Genomic DNA, 21,811 nt, shown 5'->3' with positions numbered 1-21,811 from the left:
TGTAATTAGGTGCATATACATTTATAATAGTTACATCTTCCTGTTGAATTGAACCCTTAATCATTATATAGTGTCCCTCTTTGTCTCTCTTAACAGTTTTTGTATTAAAGTTTATTTTGTCTGATATTAATATGGCTACACCTGCTTTTTTTTGGTTTCTGTTGGCATGGAATATCTTTTTCCAACCTTTCACTTTCAGTCTGCATGCCTCTTTGTTAGAGAGATGTGTTTCTTGTAGGCAACAAATAGTTGGGTTGTGTTCTGTGAGCCAGTCAGCCAAACGGTGTCTTTTAACTGAAGAATTCAGACCATTAATGTTCAATGTGACTATTGATACGTAGTGACTTTGCCCTGCCATTTTCCCGGAAATATTTTCTAGTATATGCTTTGAGCTTCCCATGCTCTTTTACTGGTAGGTGTTCTTCCTTTCCCTTCTTTCATATTGATGGCCGTGTTTCTGTGTTTCTGAGTGTAGCACATCTTTAAGTATCTTTTGCAGGGCCGGACGAGTGGCCACAAAGTCTTTCAATTTCTGTTTGCTATGAAAGGTCTTTATTTCACCTTCATTCACAAATGAGAGCTTGGCAGGATATAATATTCTGGGCTGGCAATTTTTCTCTCTTAGCACCTGTGCTATGTCTCGCCATTCCCTCCTAGCCTGTAGTGTTTCTGATGAGATGTCTGCTGTGAGTCTGATTGGAGATCCTCTGAGAGTAATCTGACGTTTCTCTCTTGCACATTTTAGGATCTTTTCTTTATGTTTCACTGTGGTAAGTTTAATTACCACGTGTCGTGGTGAGGATCTCTTTTGGTCATGTTTATTGGGGGTTCTATGAGCTTCCTGTACTAGGATGTCTCTGTCCTTCTCCAAACCTGGAAAGTTCTCTGCTAGTATCTCACTAAAAAGGCCTTCCAATCCTTTCTCTCTCTCCATGCCTTCAGGAACTCCTAGAACTCGAATGTTGGTTTTTTTAATAGTATCCTGTAGATTCCCAACAATATTTTTCAGGTTTCTAATTTCCTCTTCTTTTCTTTGGTTTGACTGTATGTTTTCCTGTGCTCTATCTTCTAAGTCCGATATTCTCTCTTCTGCTTCACCCATTCTGTTTTTAAGGCTTTCTAATGTGTTTGTCATTTGATCTATTGAGCTCTTCATTTCATTTTGATTTCTCTTGACTATTACACTTTCCTGTTCTACTAGTTTCTGAGTTTCATTTTCACTCTTCCTTAAAATTTCATTTTCACGAGAGAGATTTTCAATCTTGTCCATTAAGGATTTCTGTAGTTCAAGGATTTGCTTTTGAAAACTTCTAAATGTTCTTATCATAAATTTTTTGAAATCCGTATCTTGCATTTCTTCTATCTCATCATCTTCATACTCTTGGCTTGGGGTGTTTTGCTTATTTGGAGGCATCATAGTGTCATCGTTGATCTTGCTCCCTCTATTTCTGTGTTTGTTACTCGGCATAGTTAATTCTTCTTGCGTCACTGTGCGTTTTTTTTTTCTTTTTTTTTTTTTTATACTGTGTCCGTGTTAAGTGGACTGCCTGCTGTTGGAGGAGCCTTGGAGGCTTGAGATGGGTGCGGCCTGAGAGCTCTGCCTGGTTCTTCCTGGTTAAGGGTGTGCAAAGGTGACACCCTCAGGTTATGCGTGGTAAATCTCTCTCTTTTTATTTATTTATTTATTTTATTTATTCAGGGGGTAAGTAACACCGCAGGGCAGGGCTATGCAGAATTGTGGTATTTAGCTTCCAGTCTTTGGCTCCTCTGGACTCCCACTGGGTTGCCTAGGATACTGAATTGTAGTGACTCAGTTCCTTAGCTCTCCCCCATTGATATGTAAATCCAGAGAGGAGGCCTGCTCTTTGTCTCTTGGGAATTCTTCAAGCCTTGCAGCCTTGTAACCTTTGCAAGGTTAGGGGGAAGAGAAACCCCGAAGCTTTTTTTTTCCTTCTTTCCGGTAGTGAGTTTGCTGCACTTTCCGGCCCCCCTCTAGATTCTGACCCCCGTTTCCCCACCAATGTCTCGGGTTATTGAGCTCACCTCCCCTTCCAGCGCCGATGTGTGGACTCGGAGCCCTGAGCGTCCCAAGTCTCCCCGCTGTTGTCTGTGTGGCATGCACTCCCCTTGGAGCACTGTCGCGCAGACCCTGGGGCTTCTGCGGCTGGGTCCCGCGACTTGGCTTCCGCGCTGTGGGTGACCTTGTTCTCCCAGTAGGTCCTCCAATTCACGCCTGCTCCATCCAGAAGGGTTTCCCCTGCAATTTTTTTTGGTTCTATTTTCTGCGGCTACCGTAACTCCCCTTTTATTAAACTAAATTTTCCGGGACTATCGGTGCGCCCCCTCACTATTCCACCATCTTGGCTCCACCCCCTGTTCATATATTCTTGATGATATTTCTTATCTGGGAGAGAGTGGGATACCCAGTACCCATGTAATACAAGCTTCCCCTTACTTATCTGAAGCTACGTAAAGGAGAGGTTTTGAGGCTGTCTTGACATTCGCTTCAGCCAACTCTCTTGCCTTTAGAACCTAGGAAAGAAGAATTAGGAGCTAAACTCTTGGCCCAGTGGTGAAGAAGTCAGATGAGCTATCTACCTCACACCTCGGATGGCTTTCTGTCCTTATTTTGTACCCAATTCTAACTCTCGGCCAGAAATCAAGCAGTATTTCCTGACCTTGCGAGACTGAATTGAGGATTCTCTTTTCTGCCTTTTCTTCAACTGTATTGACTTCCGTGGCAGAAATAGTGGTTTATACTTTCCTGTTGTATTTTCCCATATCTACCTCTAGCTGAACATGGGGTAGAATCTGCTCTTTGTGTATATGCTTAGATTTTTCAAGGACTGGGCCTATGACTTGATACACATAGTAAATCCTGTCTCACTGAATGAGTAGCTGAGGGGTTGAGAAATTGGATATATGTGTTGAATTTGTATTTTATTGTTCTGTAGGCAGGAACGTCAGCTGTAGTGGGTAAGAAGAGTAAAAAACGTTTTTTCATCGCTCAAGTTGCTCCACAACAGCCAATTAATAAATATGGGATGGACTCTGATCACGCATTGGACAAAGATAACAAATGTAGTGAGTGCATATCTATCAAAACTTACTATTGAAATACAATGAAGAGAAATGAGTAGCTCTGAATTGGGTATCCATGTATGTTGAGGGTTTTCTTTGGCTTTTTTTAATATAACCAACTTCTTCCTGAAACAGCTTCAACCCTCTGAAATTCATCCTTACTATTCCTTTTATTTCATTGAAATATTCATTTCATTGCAATATTCATGAGTGGAGAGAGACAAGCCTTTATGTAAATTGTTTCCATGTGAATAAATGTTCTCACTAGTTGATCTGTTACTGCATTTGTAGGTAAGGAGTCTACCTCCCAAAGAGATCCTGAAGACAACAACTCACCAAGGAATTCGAAGGTAGTGTGTCTTCTTGTGATTTGCAAATATCTGATTTCAGTGATGTTAAAACAAAACTGGTGTTTGCTTGAAGGTATAAAGTTAGTTGAGAGACAGCTACTTACATAAGACAGGCAGATAAACATTTTCGCTATCTTGAGAAGGGGTGGTGTGATATCTCTTTGATATGCATTTCCCTGGTGGATGGTGATGTTGAACATACTGTCATATTGATTGCCATTTCTATCTCTTATTTCGAGACAGGTCTGTTGAGGTGCTGTGTCCATTTCTGAGCTAGATTTGTTGTTTGTTCATATATTCTTGACGATATTTCTTATCTGGGAGAGAGTGGGATACCTAGTACCCATGTAATACAAGCTTCCCCTTACTTATCTGAAGCTACGTAAAGGAGAGGTTTTGAGGCTGTCTTGACATTCGCTTCAGCCAACTCTCTTGCCTTTAGAACCTAGGAAAGAAGAATTAGGAGCTAAACTCTTGGCCCAGTGGTGAAGAAGTCAGATGAGCTATCTACCTCACACCTCGGATGGCTTTCTGTCCTTATTTTGTACCCAATTCTAACTCTCGGCCAGAAATCAAGCAGTATTTCCTGACCTTGCGAGACTGAATTGAGGATTCTCTTTTCTGCCTTTTCTTCAACTGTATTGACTTCCGTGGCAGAAATAGTGGTTTATACTTTCCTGTTGTATTTTCCCATATCTACCTCTAGCTGAACATGGGGTAGAATCTGCTGTTTGTTTATATGCTTAGATTTTTCAAGGACTGGGCCTATGACTTGATACACATAGTAAATCCTGTCTCACTGAATGAGTAGCTGAGGGGTTGAGAAATTGGATATATGTGTTGAATTTGTATTTTATTGTTCTGTAGGAAGGAACGTCAGCTGTAGCGGGTAAGAAGAGTATAAAACGTTTTTTCATCGCTCAAGTTGCTCCACAACAGCCAATTATGAACTCTGATCACGGATTGGACAAAGATAACAAGCGTAGTGAGTGCATATCTATCAAAACTTACTATTAAAATACAATGAAGAGAAATGAGTAGCTCTGAATTGGGTATCCATGTATGTTGAGGGTTTTCTTTGGCTTTTTTTAATATAACCAACTTCTTCCTGAAACAGCTTCAACCCTCTGAAATTCATCCTTACTATTCCTTTTATTTCATTGAAATATTCATTTCATTGCAATAGTCATGAGTGGAGAGAGACACGCCTTTATGTAAATTGTTTCCATGTGAATAAATGTTCTCACTAGTTAATCTGTTACTGCATTTGTAGGTAAGGAGTCTACCTCCCAAAGAGATCCTGAAGACAACAACTCACCAAGGAATTCGAAGGTAGTGTGTCTTCTTGTGATTTGCAAATATCTGATTTCAGTGATGTTAAAACAAAACTGGTGTTTGCTTGAAGGTATAAAGTTAGTTGAGAGACAGCTACTTACATAAGACAGGCAGATAAACATTTTCGCTATCTTGAGAAGGGGTGGTGTGATATCTCTTTGAGGCATTGATATGCATTTCCCTGGTGGATGGTGATGTTGAACATACTGTCATATTGATTGCCATTTCTATCTCTTATTTCGAGACAGGTCTGTTGAGGTGCTGTGTCCATTTCTGAACTAGATTTGTTGTTTGTTCATATATTCTTGACGATATTTCTTATCTGGGAGAGAGTGGGATACCTAGTACCTATGTAATACAAGCTTCCCCTTACTTATCTGAAGCTACGTAAAGGAGAGGTTTTTTTTATTTATTTTATTATTTTTTTATTTTTTTATTTTTTGACAGGCAGAGTGGACAGTGAGAGAGAGAGACAGAGAGAAAGGTCTTCCTTTGCCGTTGGTTCACCCTCCAGTAGCCGCCGCGGTTGGCGCGCTGCGCCCGGCGCACCGCGCTGATCCGATGGCAGGAGCCAGGAGCCAGGTGCTTTTCCTGGTCTCCCATGGGGTGCAGGGCCCAAGCACCTGGGCCATCCTCCACTGCACTCCCTGGCCACAGCAGAGGGCTGGCCTGGAAGAGGGGCAACCGGGACAGAATCCGGAGCCCCTACCGGGACTAGAACCCGGTGTGCCGGCGCCGCTAGGCGGAGGATTAGCCTAATGAGCCGCGGCGCCGGCCAAAGGAGAGGTTTTGAGGCTGTCTTGACATTCGCTTCAGCCAACTCTCTTGCCTTTAGAACCTAGGAAAGAAGAATTAGGAGCTAAACTCTTGGCCCAGTGGTGAAGAAGTCAGATGAGCTATCTACCTCACACCTCGGATAGCTTTCTGTCCTTATTTTGTACCCAATTCTAACTCTCGGCCAGAAATCAAGCAGTATTTCCTGACCTTGCAAGACTGAATTGAGGATTCTTTTTTCTGCCTTTTCTTCAATTGTATTGACTTCAGTGGCAGAAATAGTGGTTTATACTTTCCTGTTGTATTTTCCCATGTCCACCTCTAACTAAACATGGGGTAGAATCTGCTCTTTGTTTATATGCTCAACTGAAAGAACGTGGGGGTAGAATCTTCTCTTTGTGTATATGCTTAACTGAGTATGGGGTAGAATCTGCTCTTTGTTTATATGCTCAACCTTTGCAAGGACTGTTCCTGTGACATGACACACATAGTAAATCCTGTCTCCCTGAATGAGTAGCTGAGGGGTTGAGAAATTGGATATATGTGTTGAATTTGTATTTTATCTTCCTGTAGGAAGGAATGTCAACCTTAGCAAGTAAGAAGGGCTTAAAAGATATCGCCATCACTCAAGTTGCTCCACAACAGCCAATTAATGAATATGCGTTCAACTATGATCGTGGATTGGACAATGGTAACATGGGTAGTGAGTGCCTATCCTTCGAAACTTACTATTAAAATACAATGAAGAGAAATGAGTAGCTCTAAATTGGATATCCATTTATTTTGAGGGTTTTCTTTGGCTTTTTTTAATATAACCAACTTCTTCCTGAAACAGCTTCAACCCTCTGAAATTCATCCTTACTATTCCTTTTATTTCATTGAAATATTCATTTCATTGCAATATTCATGAGTGGAGAGAGACATGCCTTTATGTAAATTGTTTCCATGTGAATAAATGTTCTCACTAGTTGATCTGTTACTGCATTTGTAGGTAAGGAGTCTACCTCCCAAAGAGATCCTGAAGACAACAACTCACCAAGGAATTCGAAGGTAGTGTGTCTTCTTGTGATTTGGAAATACCTGATTTCAGTGATGTTAAAACAAAATTGGTGTTTGCTTGAAGGTATAAAGTTACTTGAGAGACAGCTATTTACATAAGACAGGCAGATAAACATTTTCGCTATCTTGAGAAGGGGTGGTGTGATATCTCTTTGAGGCATTGATATGCATTTCCCTGGTGGATGGTGATGTTGAACATACTGTCATATTGATTGCCATTTCTATCTCTTATTTCGAGACAGGTCTGTTGAGGTGCTGTGTCCATTTCTGAGTTAGATTTGTTGTTTGTTCATATATTCTTGACGATATTTCTTATCTGGGAGAGAGTGGGATACCTAGTACCTATGTAATACAAGCTTCCCCTTACTTATCTGAAGCTACGTAAAGGAGAGGTTTTGAGGCTGTCTTACCATTTGCTTCAGCCAACTCTCTTGCCTTTACAACCTAGGGAAAAAGAATTAGGAGCTAAACTCTTGGCCCAGTGGTGAAGAAGTCAGATGAGCTATCTACCTCACACCTAGGATGGCTTCTGTCTTTTTCCTGTGCCTGATTCTAACTTTCAGCCAGGAGGCCCCCTGACAGGCTTCCATGGATTAATAATTCATTCTTTGCTACCCATTGGGAGAAATTGAGTCCCCAGCTCCTGATTTTACAAAATGCTAGACTGGACTTTGCAGAAATATGAATAATGAAACCCTCTCTAGGATTCTGTCTGATCTCTCACTTTCGCTCTCCCTCTGATTCTGTCGTCTATGTTTATACTTCTGTTGATGTCTGTATCTATATCTGTGTCTATATGTCTATGTCTATGACTATTTCTATGGCTAGGTCTAGGTCTATGTCTGTGGATCTATAACCCCTCTCCCCTTTTCTTATTATGTACTTTTAGTTTTGAAGGCTCAAAAATGTAATTAACTAAAAACAAGGAAACCAGATTGAACTTAATGCTTTACGGTTTTGGATATCTATCTGAAATCATCGTGGTACAGAAAAGGATTCTTCATTACTCTGGCATCTCCTTGGCACTTCTAACCTTGAAAATGTTTAGATGTATGTTTTACCATCTCCTATTTCAGTATCTCCAATAGGTTTCATTGACATAAGTCTTTTCTGAAATTTACGACTGCATGTTACAGCAACATGACAGAACTACATAGAAAAAGAGTTAGAGTTTAGATCCCTGATAAAATCATTGATAATTGTCATTTTCCATGAGAAACTCATGATAGTTTACCCCTTTTTTCACTTCCAAAATATCAGGATTTAGTCTATGATTACAAAAATTTGCTTATACAATTTTAGCTTATTGTATTCATTTATCTTTTAGACCAGCCATCATTTCCTAGAGTGTTTTTTTTTTTTCTGCTCCTGTACCGCAAGTCTTCTTCTAGATGTGACTTCTAAGACTCCGGAGGCTCTCAAATCTGAGAAATGCTTCAGAGAATGCATTGCATGCATCTGAACATCCTGCCAGATTGGCCTTTCTAAATTATATTCATGACTAGAGTATTGAGCCATGATTCTATGGCGTCTTGTACAGAAAAGTGTTCAGATTGTAGCATACCACATGCCAGTTGCAGCTTGACCCTGATTCTCTACAGTAACTCTATCCCAGTCCCAAGCAATGTGTTGTAATGTTACCTTCTTACTTTCTTACCCTCATTTGTCATGTTGTTTTCTGTCTCATCATTCTGTTCCTGCAGCCTCTCTCAGAAGACCCTACACACAATCCCCCTGTACTTTGTGTACTTTAAATATACGGCTGTGGCCTTGTCCTGTTTTGTAAACTGTCACGGCTGAACTGAAGCTTCTGTAATTCCAGCTTCTTCTGTAACTTCTTCATTTATCACGTCAGTAGTAGAAACAGTGAATCTTAATTTCCTTTTCATTGTTTTCCTCTGTATGTATATATACCCCAATGGAATCCTAGAGTAGAATGCGCCTCTGTGTACATGCCTGTCTTCGTTAGGTGGTGCCTGTTTTGATAGACACAGTAAATGTTTGTCTTAGTGAGTAGTTGAGTAATTGAATGTGTATGTGTGCTAAATTTGTGGTTCCTTGTTTTCTATAGGAGGAATCCTCTGCAGAACCTCTAAAGAGGGAAGAAGGTATTGCCCCACTTAACCAATTTCTAGGCATGCAAGTTAGTAGAGACTGATCCCCTGAGGTAGTAGAAGCGGTCCTTGAGTGTATGTATGTTCTTCTTTTTCAACGTTACTGCTAAATGAAACATCAACGTTGTGTTAAATGAAATCCTACATCCATTTTATTTTACCTTTGTTTTGGGAGTTTTGTTTTGTTTTGCTTTAATATTTCTGACATTTTCCCTAAAACTGCTCAGTCCTCTAAAACACCTTCTCAGTATTACCTTTGGCTTCTCCAGTTACTTATGAGTGGAGAGAGAGATGAATTGCGTGTGTCTGTACATTTCATAAATAGTCTTCTTAGTCGATCGCTTACTACATTTTGTAGTTGCAGTGCCTATCTCCGGAATAAGTGATGAAGCTGTAGAATCACCGTGGGATTCTGAGGTACTTGTCCATGCAAGGTTTCAATGACATTAAGACATAAAAGTGGTGTGTGTTTCTTCAGCCTTTTGAATGTTTTTATACATTTTTTTTAGCTTTAAGATTCAACAGGTTCTTTTACATTTTGCCACAGTCACATCTTATGTATATATTACAGGTATACATGTATGCACTCTTTTTTTGAAAATGGATAATAATGTTACCTAATGAGGTATTCATTGATCATTATGTGAGGAAAGAGGAATATATTGTTGTGTAATACAATAACTCAGTGTCACAATACTTCTAATTATATATATCAGATCATATGATAGCCACACAACTTTGTGCTCTCTATAAATTTACTTTTACAAATAAATGAAAACGTAGTATTTGTGTTTCTGGGTGGCTTACTTCACTTAGAATAATGATCTCCAGTTCCATGTTTTGCTCCAAATATCAGTAATTCATAGTTTATGGCTGAGTGATAGTTCAGCATGTAACATTGTGCAGTCATTAGTTGATGGAGCTCAAAGGCTGACTTCATCCCTTTACTACTGTGACTTGTGCTACTCTTAACATGAGAATGCAGGTACCAGTCTCATATGCCGTTTCGCTTTCTTTGGATGCATTCCTGAGTGTTGGAGAACTGGGTCACATGGTAGATCCATTTTTCGTTTTCTACAGAATCTCTGTGTTGTTTTCCGTAACGGCTATACCGATTTGTGTTCCTACCACTACTGAATTTGGCTGCACCACTTCAGCAGCTTTTGTTATTCTTTGATTTTGGCTAACAGCTGTTCTTACTGGAGAGAAGTGATACCTCATTATGTTGTTTATTTGCTTTTCCCTGAGCATGTTTTCATGTGTCTGTTGACCATTTGTATTTCGTCCTTTGAAAAATACCTGTTCTTTCCTGTACCTGTTTCTTCCTGAGATCGTTTGCTTTGTTGTTGTTAAGTTTCCTGAGCTCTTTATACCCTCTGAAAATGAGTTAATAGAATAGAAGATAAATTAGATGCACAGCTTCCTTTGATAGGCAGACTCTGCTTAGCTTGATTCAGTCCTGTCTGCCTGTTTGTGTTTTTAGCACCAGTGCTTTGAGAGTCTTATCCAAAAAGTATTTGCCTAGGCCAATGCCTCACAGCATTTCTCTTAGGTTTTCCTGTAGTACCTTGATACCCTCAGGTATTAAGTTTAGTTCCTTGATCCGTTTTGAATTGAGTTTTTGTATATGCTGAAAGCTGTGGGTCTTGTTTCAAGTCAGCCTTTACTGTAGCTTATTTTTTTTTACCTCAGTGGTAGAAGTGGTGAATTATATGCTCCTATTCTTTGTTTTCCTATGTATCTGCTCCCACTTAGCATAGGGTAGAAAATACCTCTGTTTTTATATTTATCTTTCTGGAGGAAATGTGCCTAGGAATTGACAAGCAGATTAAACTGTATCTTAGTGATGGAGCCACTGATTGTTTGCTGAATTTCTGGATTGCTTGTTTTGCTTTAGTATTTATTAATTAGTTAATTAATTTTGGGCTTAGGAAGAAACATCAAGTGGAAAGGGTGAAGGTCGTGCTGCCACTGGAGGTGTCCCAGAAGGAGATATTCTGGATTATTTCCTGTCATGTAGTTGGGCAAGGATAGCCAAAGAGGTCAGTATATTTTAATGAATCGCGGTATCATTGCTGCTGTTGAAACTGGGAAGTGTAGGTCCCATTTTGACATTCATTTCCTTTTGCATTTTCTTTAGCTTTATGTATATGCTACGTATCTCCCTATTGCAATAGTTTCTACATTCTGCACTTTATTGCCACTACTGTCATTTTATTGCAATATTCCTGAATGGTGGTAGATTGTGGATTTACCTATAAACTTCATAGAAATACATGTTGTCATTCAAGGGGCTGTGATTATGTTTTGTAAATCCAGTGGCTACCTCCCGATCAGAAGATGAACGTCTGGAATCCACTTCCAAATCTGCGCTATTGCCTTTTATTTTCTTGTGACTTTGAAATGTGAGCATTAATTGATGCTGAGATATGTAAAGGTGTGGTTGCTCCTTTTTTGCCTTTTAAAAATTATTTCAAATGCAGAGAGAAAGATAAGAAAGATGCGTGTGCAGACACACACAGACAGTATACCGGCCAGATGCCTGCCAGGCCTATTCCAGGTGAAAGGAGTCAGAAACTAAACCCAGGCCTCCCATGAGAGCCAGGGACACAACAGCTTGAGTCACTACCTATTTCTTCCTTGCATATGCCTCAGTAAGATGCGAGGGAGAGAAGCAGGAATCAGTAAAGGAACCCTGAAATATTGTATGCTGTTGTCCCACTTAGCATCCGAGCCACTGTGGCAAGTGACTACAAAGAGGAAGGTTTGAGTTTCCTTTCTCACGCCTGCCCTGTATGGTTTATTTCCATCATAAAGTTAGTAATGCATTGTAAACAGTGCACTGCCACGTTAGAGAAGATCTACACATGTGTGTGAGTCCGTTGGTGTAGTTAAACGTAGACAATAATAAAGTAGGCCTGAGAGAGATAAGGAATCAGTTTTGGTTTGGAAACTAGCTATATCTTGAAAATTAAAAGTTTATTTTAGCTCCACCAATGTGAATAACATTATTTTGTGATATCTAATGCCACCTGTTCATCTGAATGAGATTTTGAGAGAAATATTTGGACTGCCATTTCTATGTGCTTAGAATTCCAAATAAAAGCATAATGAATCAAAATGCCATTATTAATCAGAACGTAATGGCATTTCAGCATGAGGTAAAACATGAGTAATCATTCATTTTTCTTTTGGGAAAATAAAGCCTGTTTAAATGGTGTCTTTAATAAACACAGGCTATCTTGGAAAATTTAATGAATTCAACATGTTTATGACAGATATGTTAGTACTAGCGTAACTATAAATATTCTTCTACATTGACCAAATGGTGAATGAGAAAGATGGAGCCCATTGCTGCCGAGCTCCGATTCCAGCATGCCATAGGCATTCATGGTTTGGTCTTGGATACATGCTGCACCTGTCTCTCTCAGTTTCAATAATATGTTGGCCATTTTACTTCCTTACTTTATTAACCCTCATTTGCCATGTTTTGCCTCCTCCTTTTGTTCACACTGCTCTGTTTAGAAGGCCCATCATGCTTTGCCCCTGCATTTTCTCTGCTGTACTAAATGTGTTCCTAACCCTACAGCCTTTCCTGAGTTTTCAAAGTCATGCTGAAGATTCTGTCATCCTACCCTCATTGTAATTTACTGACTGCGATAGTTGAAAATGAGGAATTTTGGTTTTCTGTTCTTTGTTCGACATAGGTCAATTTGCCCCTAGTCTACAGGATAGAATCTGTCTTCTTCCTTATATTTAGCTCATTGTTTGAGGGCGCCTATTGCTTCCCAAGCACAGCAAACGTCTTCCTGTTTGTCTGAGCACGTGAGTGAATGTTTGCTGAATTTGTGGCATTATTTCTTTCTGTAGAGAAAAGCGTCAATGGCATCAAGTGGAGATACTGAAAAGGATGTGGCTGTCAGTCTAAGTGCCCAAGAGCATGCAAAGGACACATTATCTGGTATTGCTGGAGTGCCAGAAGACAAAGCTATTGGTCAGTATCTATCAATGAAACACTGTTTAAGTACTAATGTCTCAACTGAAATGATTTCCATTATTTTGATGATTTTTCTTTCGCTATTTGTTTCTATGTCCAGCTCAACCTGGTTTAAAGTGCTGATTGAACAAGCAGAAATTCTTTTTTTTTTAATTTATTTTTTTATCAGAAAGAGATAGAGAGAGGGAGAGGTGGAGTCAGAGGCATAGAGGCAGAGTGTGTGTGTGTGTGTGTGTGAGAGAGAGAGAGAGAGAGAAAGAGAGAGAGTGTGTGCACGAGAGAGAGAGAGAGAGAGAGAGAGATCTTGCATCTGCTGGTTCACTTCCCAAATGGCCACAATGGGCAGGACTGGGTCAGGCCAAAGCCAGGATCCAGAAGCGTCATCTGGGTCTCCCATGTGTGTGCAAGGGGCCAAAGACAGGCTATCTTGTATTGCTTACCCAGGTACATTAGCAGAGAGCTGGATCAGAAGTGGGGCCACTGGAACTTGCACCCATAGCCATATGGTATGCCATTGCTGAATTGCCGTGGCTTTACCTGCTATGCCACAGCACTGGCCCTCTAGCTGAAATTCTTTATTGCTGTTACTTTAATTTTAGTATATTATTGATGAACTCAGCTGAATGCGTAAATTTTTAAAAGCAACAGTTGGGGCTGGCGATGTGGTGTAGTGGGTAAAGCCCCCGCCTGCAGTGCTGGCATCTCATATGGGCACTGGTTCAAGTGCCAGCTGTTCTACTTCCCATCCAGATATCTGCTATGGCCTGGGAAAGTAGAAGATGATGCAAGACCTTGGGCCACTGCACCCACATGCCCACATGCCCACATTGGAGACCCATAAGAAGCTCCTGGCTCCTGTTGCAGATTGGCATAGCTCTTGCTGTTGCAGCCAATAGGGAGTGAACCAGTGGATGGAAGACCTCTCTCTCTCCCTCTCTCTCTCCCCCTCTCTTGGTGTAACTCTTTCAAATAAATTAAAATATATTAAAAAAAAAAAAAGCAACGGTTGACAAATGTTCTCATGAGTACAACTCTGCCTATGTTTTATAGATATGCCTGGCTTCAGACCAGATGATGAGCCTTTAAAACACTCCTTAAAGTCTGAGGTACTGTCCCTTGTTTTCTTGTGACTTTTATATGTGAGTATTATATTAATCGATGGTAAAATATAGAAAAGAGTGCTTGTTTTTTCTGCCACCACTTTATCAAGAGAGATAGTAAAGACACAAGTGAGGCAGACACCGAGAGATCACCTGCCAAATGTTTGTGACGCCATGAACAGAGCCAGGCCAAATGAAGATGTCAGGAGTTAGAAACTCAACCCAGGTGTCCCTCATGGGTGTCTGGGGCCCAAGAGGTTGAGACATCATTGACTCGCTCCCTGATTGCACGTTTGCAGGAAGCTGGGTTCCTGCACAGGGGTCGGTAATGGAACCCTGGAGTTTTTCGTATTGCATGCTGGTGTCCTGCACAGCATGAGCCACTGGGGCAGGGGCCTACTGAGTACTGGGGTGGCTCTTCTTTTTCATCTGTGTGCATAGACTCTCTGATTTCTTTGTTTTCATCAAACAATTAGTAATGCATTATGTTGTAACCATTGCCCTGCTACTTTAGTAGTCTTCTACAGTTCTACATGACTTATTTAGTGTGACAATTGTAGCATACTTCAAAACACATAAATAGGACCTGGGTAATATAAAGAAGTAAATTTGCTCTGCAAATTATATTTATCAACAAGAACAACAAAAAAATTGTTTTAGAATGTAACACCAGACATCTGATTCCAGTATATCTATAGATGTCTTGTCATGCTGATGAGATTTTTAGATACCAAAATTGATGTGTTATTTCCACAACTTGCAAGTTGAAAACCTAATACCTGTGTTTCAGTGCATTCTTAACATCTTTGGAATAGCAGCTGAGATACGCAAGTAGTAACATTTAGAGCAAGGTATACATGCGAAGTAGTAAATTTGTGGGAGGACAACCACTTTGGTGGTGTTTTATAGAGATAAATAGAATTGGATGAATTTGGACTATCCTTTTGGTAAATATGTACATACTAACATAAGTTAAAATGTTTTTTCTTACTGTGACAAGAGAGTGAGGTAGCTATGTTCAGAGCTCTTAGGTTTAAGCAGTATAGTGGTATCACTAACTTTATTTAAGTCATAGCACATATTAGTATGTTGCACTGTCATTTTAGCTACAGTACGTTGGAAAGATGATATAGCCTTTTGGCATGCCATATACCACATTCATAAAATATGCCAGTATTTAATGCCCACGTAGGTGTAATGAGAATCTGTGGTAGCCAATGTAAAAAAAAAAAAACAACAGTAAACTCTAAAATATGCATACAAGCTAAAGCAAAGATATCACTGAAGCATTCAGTGACTTCCTTTAGGATATGTGTGTTTTTTTAAGCTGAGAGGCTTCTTTTGAGACAGGTCTGTTGAGGTGCTGTGTCCATTTCTGAACTAGATTTGTTGTTTGTTCATATATTCTTGATGATATTTCTTATCTGGGAGAGAGTGGAATACCTAGTACCTATGTAATACAAGCTTCCCCTTACTTATCTGAAGCTACGTAAAGGAGAGGTTTTGAGGCTGTCTTGACATTCGCTTCAGCCAACTCTCTTGCCTTTACAACCTAGGAAAAAAGAATTAGGAGCTAAACTCTTGGCCCAGTGGTGAAGAAGTCAGATGAGCTATCTACCTCACACCTCGGATGGCTTTCTGTCCTTATTTGGTACCCATTTCTAACTCTCGGCCAGAAATTAAGCAGTATTTCCTGACCTTCCAAGACTGAATGGAGGATTCTTTTTTCTGCCTTTTCTTCAACTGTATTGACTTCAGTGGCAGAAATAGTGGTTTATACTTTCCTGTTGTATTTTCCCATGTCCACCTCTAGCTGAACATGGGGTAGAATCTGCTGTTTGTTTATATGCTTAGATTTTTCAAGGACTGGGCCTATGACTTGATACACATAGTAAATCCTGTCTCACTGAATGAGTAGCTGAGGGGTTGAGAAATTGGATATATGTGTTGAATTTGTATTTTATTGTTCTGTAGGAAGGAACGTCAGCTCTAGCGGGTAAGAAGAGTAAAAAATATTTTTTCATCACTCAAGTTGCTCCACAACAGCCAATTAATAAACATGGGATGGACTCTGATCACTCATTGGACAAAGATAACAAGCGTAGTGAGTGCATATCTATCAAAACTTACTATTGAAATACAATGAAGAGAAATGAGTAGCTCTGAATTGGATATCCATGTATGTTGAGGGTTTTCTTTGGCTTTTTTTAATATAACCAACTTCTTCCTGAAACAGCTTCAACCCTCTGAAATTCATCCTTACTATTCCTTTTATTTCATTGAAATATTCATTTAATTGCAATAGTCATGAGTGGAGAGAGACACGCCTTTATGTAAATTGTTTCCATGTGAATAAATGTTCTCACTAGTTGATCTATTACTGCATTTGTAGGTAAGGAGTCTACTTCCCAAAGTGATCCTGAAGACAGCAACTCACCAAGGAATTCGAAGGTAGTGTGTCTTCTTGTGATTTGGAAATACCTGATTTCAGTCTTGTTAAAACAAAATTGGTGTTTGCTTGAAGCCAGGGCAGCTAGTTTTAAAATCATTTAATATTATCATCTGTTTGAAGAAGCTGTGAAGACAAATAGACTTCACAATTACAATGATAACTATGGTATCCATATCTTCTGGAGTCTCTCTATATCTTTTTAGTGTTTTAGGCTCCATAGAGCTCATGGAATTCTAAGAGTATAATGATGTGCCTTTGTCCTCCATCCCTCTCCTTCTGTGCCTCCCACCCTGCTTCCTCTCACTTTACCCCTTCTCTGCTTCACTTTGAGTTTATGTCCTTGATCTACATTACATTCCATGGCTCCTGTAAATACTTGGTTCTTCAAGTTAAAAGCAAAAAAAGGCCTAGTAAAGTAGGAATATAGACAAGGCCAAAGACAATAATGAAATGGAAAAAGGACTATTTCACTTATCTGCAATAAATTTCAAAGTAATCCCAGATCATTGAATCTATAGTAGCATAATATTCTTAACCACGAGCTTGACAAAGGTATAAAACAAAGCTTATCAAGACAACATTTGCAGCAGTATCGAAACACACAAGCATTTCTGCCTTATTTGCCTTTTCATCTTCATTTTTCGATTTAAGCTGCCTCTTTTTTTTTTTTTTTTTTTTTTGACAGGCAGAGTGGACAGTGAGAGAGAGAGACAGAGAGAAAGGTCTTCCTTTGCCGTTCGTTCACCCTCCAATGGCCGCCGCGGTAGGCGCGCTGCGGCCGGCGCACCGCGCTGATCCAATGGCAGGAGCCAGGAGCCAGGTGCTTTTCCTGGTCTCCCATGGGGTGCAGGGCCCAAGCACCTGGGCCATCCTCCACCGCACTCCCTGGCCACAGCAGAGGGCTGGCCTGGAAGAGGGGCAACCGGGACAGAATCCGGCGCCCCGACCGGGACTAGAACCCGGTGTGCCGGCGCCGCTAGGCGGAGGATTAGCCTAGTGAGCCGCGGCGCCGGCCTAAGCTGCCTCTTTTAAGGGAAAACATGAGATACTTGTTTTTCTGCGTCCAGCTTCTTTTCCCCCACATCATACCCTCCAGTTGCATTCATTTTGCTGCAAATGGCAGAATTTCATTCTTTCAAATGACTGAATACTATTACATTGGATACCTGTGCTGCACTTTTTCTGTTCATTCATCTTTAGAAGTGCGCTTTGATTCCTCTTTTTGCTTTTATGAACAGTGCAGCTATAATATGGTGGTGCACAGATATCCTTGATACAGTGCTTTCCTGTCTTTAGGTGTATAAGCAGAAGTGGGATTGCTAGATCATATGGCATTTTTTAAACTTTTATTTAGTAAATATAAATTTCCAAAGTACAGTTTATGGATTACAAGGGCTTTTTCCCCCCAATAACTTCCCTCCCACCTGCAACCCTCCCATCTCCTGCTTTCTCTCCCATTCCATTCACGTCAAGATTCATTTTCAATTATCTTTATATAGAGAAGATTGATTTAGTATATATTAAGTAAAGATTTCATCATTTTGATTTAGCTGTGTTTTGATAAACATAAGACATTTTAAATGTAAAATACTGAGTAACTTCATGCTAGCAATATTCATAACCACATAAGTATTAATAATGGTGATGTTCATAGTGGCAACTGGAAATGAGATAGGATTTGCTTTCTGACTTGAGCAGTTGCTTCATACTGATTTCTGTGACTTCACTGAAGTCCTAAGACTTGTTAATATGCTGGCCTTTCCCTGGTAATGGAGTCTTGTGAAAAGTGATATAAGTCATTTGAATCCCAGTGGCCACACCTGAATGATTGATATCTAACTTTTAGGCAGTACAATAAAATAACATGGCAAGAAATAGGCAAACATGATGCAAACAGTGAAATACATACAGAATGAAGAAAAAAGCATCCAGTGATGTCAGTTACTTATGTTTGCAAGTAGACTTTTTAAAATCTGAAGTCCAGTGTGACTCAGTGGCAGTGTCATGAAAAAACTGAGAAATTTGATTTGGCATGAAATGTTTAGTCTTATTACTGCATCATTACTATATTTCCTATGTTAATATAGTGACGGGGCCCTTCAGGCCTTTCTGGAGATATTTTGAATGTTTTAAAATGAATAATTATTTTTGTTTTGTGCCTAATATAAGCTTGAATTTTAGACAGTGAATATATTAAAAGGGGCTACTTCTGTCATGGTTAGAATGTCATAGCAAGCAGCAATCCACGATAATTTGTTATCCACCCTTCATATAAATCTAGCAGAGAATGTGGGGCTGCAAAATATTCAGGGGATTTTCCATAAGGTTAAAGGTGGAACGTGGTGTAGAATTCTGTATTCAGAGATTTTTTTTCTTTGGAATGTGACTATGCCACTGCCAAGTAAAGGAAGAGTTGGGGCCATCCCTGTGAATGTGCAGGAGGAGGTCATCCTGAATAGAGAAGAACCTAAAGCACAGAAGAGTATGGTTCTTGATTCTCTGGTCTTTTAAACATTTATTTGAGAAACCAAGAGGCAGAGAGAGATGAAAGGCAAACCCACAGAGCTATCACATACAAATTTACTCTCCAAATCTCTGGTATGATTGGGACAAGACCCAACCAAAGCCAGTAGCTAAGTTCTCAAAACTCCATCCAGGTCTCCCTGTCAGGGGCCTAACTGCTTGAGACATCACCTCATGCCTTTCTAAGTCTGTATTAGCTGGAAATTTTTAATGAGATTCATTCTATTATTTGAAAGGCAGAATGACAGATAAAGATGGAGAGATGGAGGGATGAAAGAATTGAGCGACAAAGAGTTCTTCCATCCACTAATTGACTCCCCAAATGGCTACAGCAGCTAGGGCTGGGCCAGGCTGAAGCCAGGAGCCCAAAGCTCTAGCCAGGTCTCAAATTTTGGTGACAGTAGACCAAATACTTGTGCCATTCTTCTGCTGCTTTCCCAGTTGCATGGGCAGGAGGTAGATTAGGAGAATAACAGTTGGGGCTCAAACTGACATTCCAGTATGGAACTATGAGATGCTGCATTGCCAGTGGCAGATTCACGTATTGCACCACACACCAGCCACAGCAGGATTTTTAAGGTTTACTTATTTATTTCCAAGTCATAGATACAGAGAAAGGGAGAGACAGTGAGAAAGACTACTTCCTTTCACTGGCACACTCAACAAGTGGTCACAATGTCAGGGCTAAGCCAGGCCAAAGAAAGAGCTTCATCTGGTTCTCCTAGGTAGGTGGCAGGGGCCCAAACATAAGGGCCTTCTTCCATTACTTTTCAAAGGCCATTTGCAGGGCACTGGATCAGAAGTCTAACAGCATAATTATGAACTGAGGCCCACCTGGGGTGCCAACATAGCAGTCAGCAGCTTTACCCATTTGCCACAATTTTGGCCTTCCCAACAGGATTTTTAATACCATATCCAAAACCAGAAATGGAATCCAGGCACTGACATAGTGTATTCAGGTGCTCTATTAGTGTCTGAGACACTATGACAAATAGCTGCGAATGGTATGACTTGATGTCTCTTTCTCAGCTCTGTGTGTTCCTATTAGAATTATTTCCTTACATTTTCATCATGTGATGAGTATTTTCCTGATGCACTAGTGCACTGTGACAATTCTCTACATGACTAATTTAATGCAGCCAGTACAGTACAGTTCAAAACATAAGGCCTAATTAACACAAGTAATTAGGAATTAGTTTCCAAAATTTAGCTAAAATGTATGGTTTTATCACAGTGCAATTTATGCCAAATGTCTGGTTCTATGGTAGCTACAAGGATGACTAATCATCCTAATGTGCTTTTGAAAAGGAACTGTTTTATCTGTGGGTTTTCACAGTTTGGAACTCACAAATCAATACCTGACACTTCAAATCATCATTATTTTTTTTTTTTTTGACAGGCAGAGTGGACAGTGAGAGAGAGACAGAGAGAAAGGTCTTCTTTTGCCGTTGGTTCACCCTCCAGTGGCCAGCGTGGCCAGCGCGCTGTTGCTGGCGCATTGCGCTGATCCGAAGCCAGGAGCCAGGCGCTTTTCCTGGTCTCCCATGCGGGTGCAGGGCCCAAGGACTTGGGCCATCCTCCACTGCACTCCCGGGCCATAGCAGAGAGCTGGCCTGGAAGAGGGGCAACCGGGACAGAATCCGGCGCCCCGACCGGGACTAGAACCTGGAGTGCCGGCGCTGCAGGTGGAGGATTAGCCTATTGAGCCATGTCACCGGCCCTCAAATCATCATTATTATATTTGTATTGTCAATTGTCAATCTGTAAAGAATATTTCAGTGAAGGGGAAACGTGGAGAATATAAAAATGTTAGATTATAGCAATAAGATTTTGGATAAGTGGGGGCCTTTAAATAAAAACCATTTTGAACTGAAATTGATCACTTGGACTAGTGAGATGGCATTGGTACATACCACCTTGATGGGATTGTATTGGGATCCCCTGGCATGATTCTAACTCCACCATTTGGGGCAAGTCTGATTGAGCATGTCCCAAATTGTACATCTCCTCCCTCTCTTATTCCCACTCTTATATTTAACAGGGATCACTTTCCAGTTAAAATTTAAACACCTAAGAATAATTGTGTGTTAATCACAGAGTTCAACCAATGGTACTAGAACAAAACAAAGAGAAAATACTAAAATGGATAAAGTATTACATTGTACATCAACAGTCAGGACAAGCGCTGATCAAATCACTGTTCCTCATAGTGTCAGTTTCACTTCCACCATTTTCAATGTAGGTGCTTGGTTAGTTTTCGCCAATCAGGGAGAACATATGATATTTGTCCCTTTGGGACTGGCTTAATTCACTCAGCATGATGTTTTCCAAATTCCTCCATCTTGTTGCAAATGACTGGGTTTCGTTGTTTTTGACTGCTGTATAGTATTCTGTAGAGTACATGTCCCATAATTTCTTTATCCAGTCTACTGTTGATGGGCATTTGGGTTGGTTCCAGGTCTTAGCTATTGTGAATTGAGCTGCAATAAACATTAATGTGCAGACTGCTTTTTTGTTTGCCAGTTTAATTTCCTTTGGGTAAATTCCAAGGAGTGGGATGGCTGGGTTGAATGGTAGGGTTATATTCAGGTCTAAGAGTCAAAGGGATCACACAAACAAGACTAGTGTCTGCTAATACTAACTGATAGAATCAAAAAGGGAGAGAATGATCCATCATGGGAAGCGGGATACACAGCAGACTCACAGAATGGCAGATGTCCTAAACAGCACTCTGGCCTCAGAATCAGCCCTTAAGGCATTCAGATCTGGCTGAAGAGCCCATGAGAGTATTTTAGGCATGGAAAGCCAAAACACCCTGGAAAAAAAAAGAGAAGACCTAAATGGAAGATCTCTGCGAGTGAGATCCCAGTGGAAAGAACAGGGCCATCAAAGAAGGAGGTACCCTTCTCTGAAGGGAGGGGAGAACTTCCACTTTGACTATGACCCTGTTGGAATAAGATCGAAGTTGGCGAACTCAAAAGGCTTCCATAGCCTTGGCAACTCATGACTAGAGCCTAGGGAGATTA

At 40.4% G+C, this 21,811-nt stretch overlaps 1 protein-coding gene across 19 annotated transcripts in view; it reads left to right on the top strand.

The window, feature by feature from the left end:
- Nucleotides 1–21,811, top strand: part of LOC103352168 (ankyrin repeat domain-containing protein 18B) — a 197,471-nt gene that overhangs the window by 69,817 nt on the left and 105,843 nt on the right. For 9 of the 19 annotated variants that reach the window (XR_011381718.1, XR_011381717.1, XR_011381716.1 and 6 more), the window contains 13 exons: nucleotides 2,955–3,084; nucleotides 3,373–3,431; nucleotides 4,299–4,416; nucleotides 4,705–4,763; nucleotides 6,114–6,243; nucleotides 6,532–6,590; nucleotides 8,671–8,707; nucleotides 9,072–9,130; nucleotides 10,645–10,755; nucleotides 12,584–12,707; nucleotides 13,761–13,816; nucleotides 15,785–15,914; nucleotides 16,203–16,261. Coding sequence is in view for 16 of the 19 variants with exons in the window: in XM_070056055.1 (XP_069912156.1) it covers nucleotides 2,955–3,084; nucleotides 3,373–3,431; nucleotides 4,299–4,416; nucleotides 4,705–4,763; nucleotides 6,114–6,243; nucleotides 6,532–6,590; nucleotides 8,671–8,707; nucleotides 9,072–9,130; nucleotides 10,645–10,755; nucleotides 12,584–12,707; nucleotides 13,761–13,816; nucleotides 15,785–15,914; nucleotides 16,203–16,261 (1,131 nt within the window). In the remaining 3 variants the exon portion in view is untranslated. The remainder of the gene's footprint in view (nucleotides 1–2,954; nucleotides 3,085–3,372; nucleotides 3,432–4,298; nucleotides 4,417–4,704; nucleotides 4,764–6,113; nucleotides 6,244–6,531; nucleotides 6,591–8,670; nucleotides 8,708–9,071; nucleotides 9,131–10,644; nucleotides 10,756–12,583; nucleotides 12,708–13,760; nucleotides 13,817–15,784; nucleotides 15,915–16,202; nucleotides 16,262–21,811) is intronic. The other 10 variants (XM_070056044.1, XM_070056043.1, XM_070056046.1 and 7 more) reach the window with 10 other exon arrangements.

The sequence above is a fragment of the Oryctolagus cuniculus genome, chromosome 13 (genome assembly GCF_964237555.1).
Source record: "Oryctolagus cuniculus chromosome 13, mOryCun1.1, whole genome shotgun sequence".
Classification (NCBI taxonomy): Eukaryota; Metazoa; Chordata; class Mammalia; order Lagomorpha; family Leporidae; genus Oryctolagus; species Oryctolagus cuniculus.
Note: the sequence above shows the minus strand (reverse complement) of the source record. Positions and strands in the feature narration are given on the sequence as shown.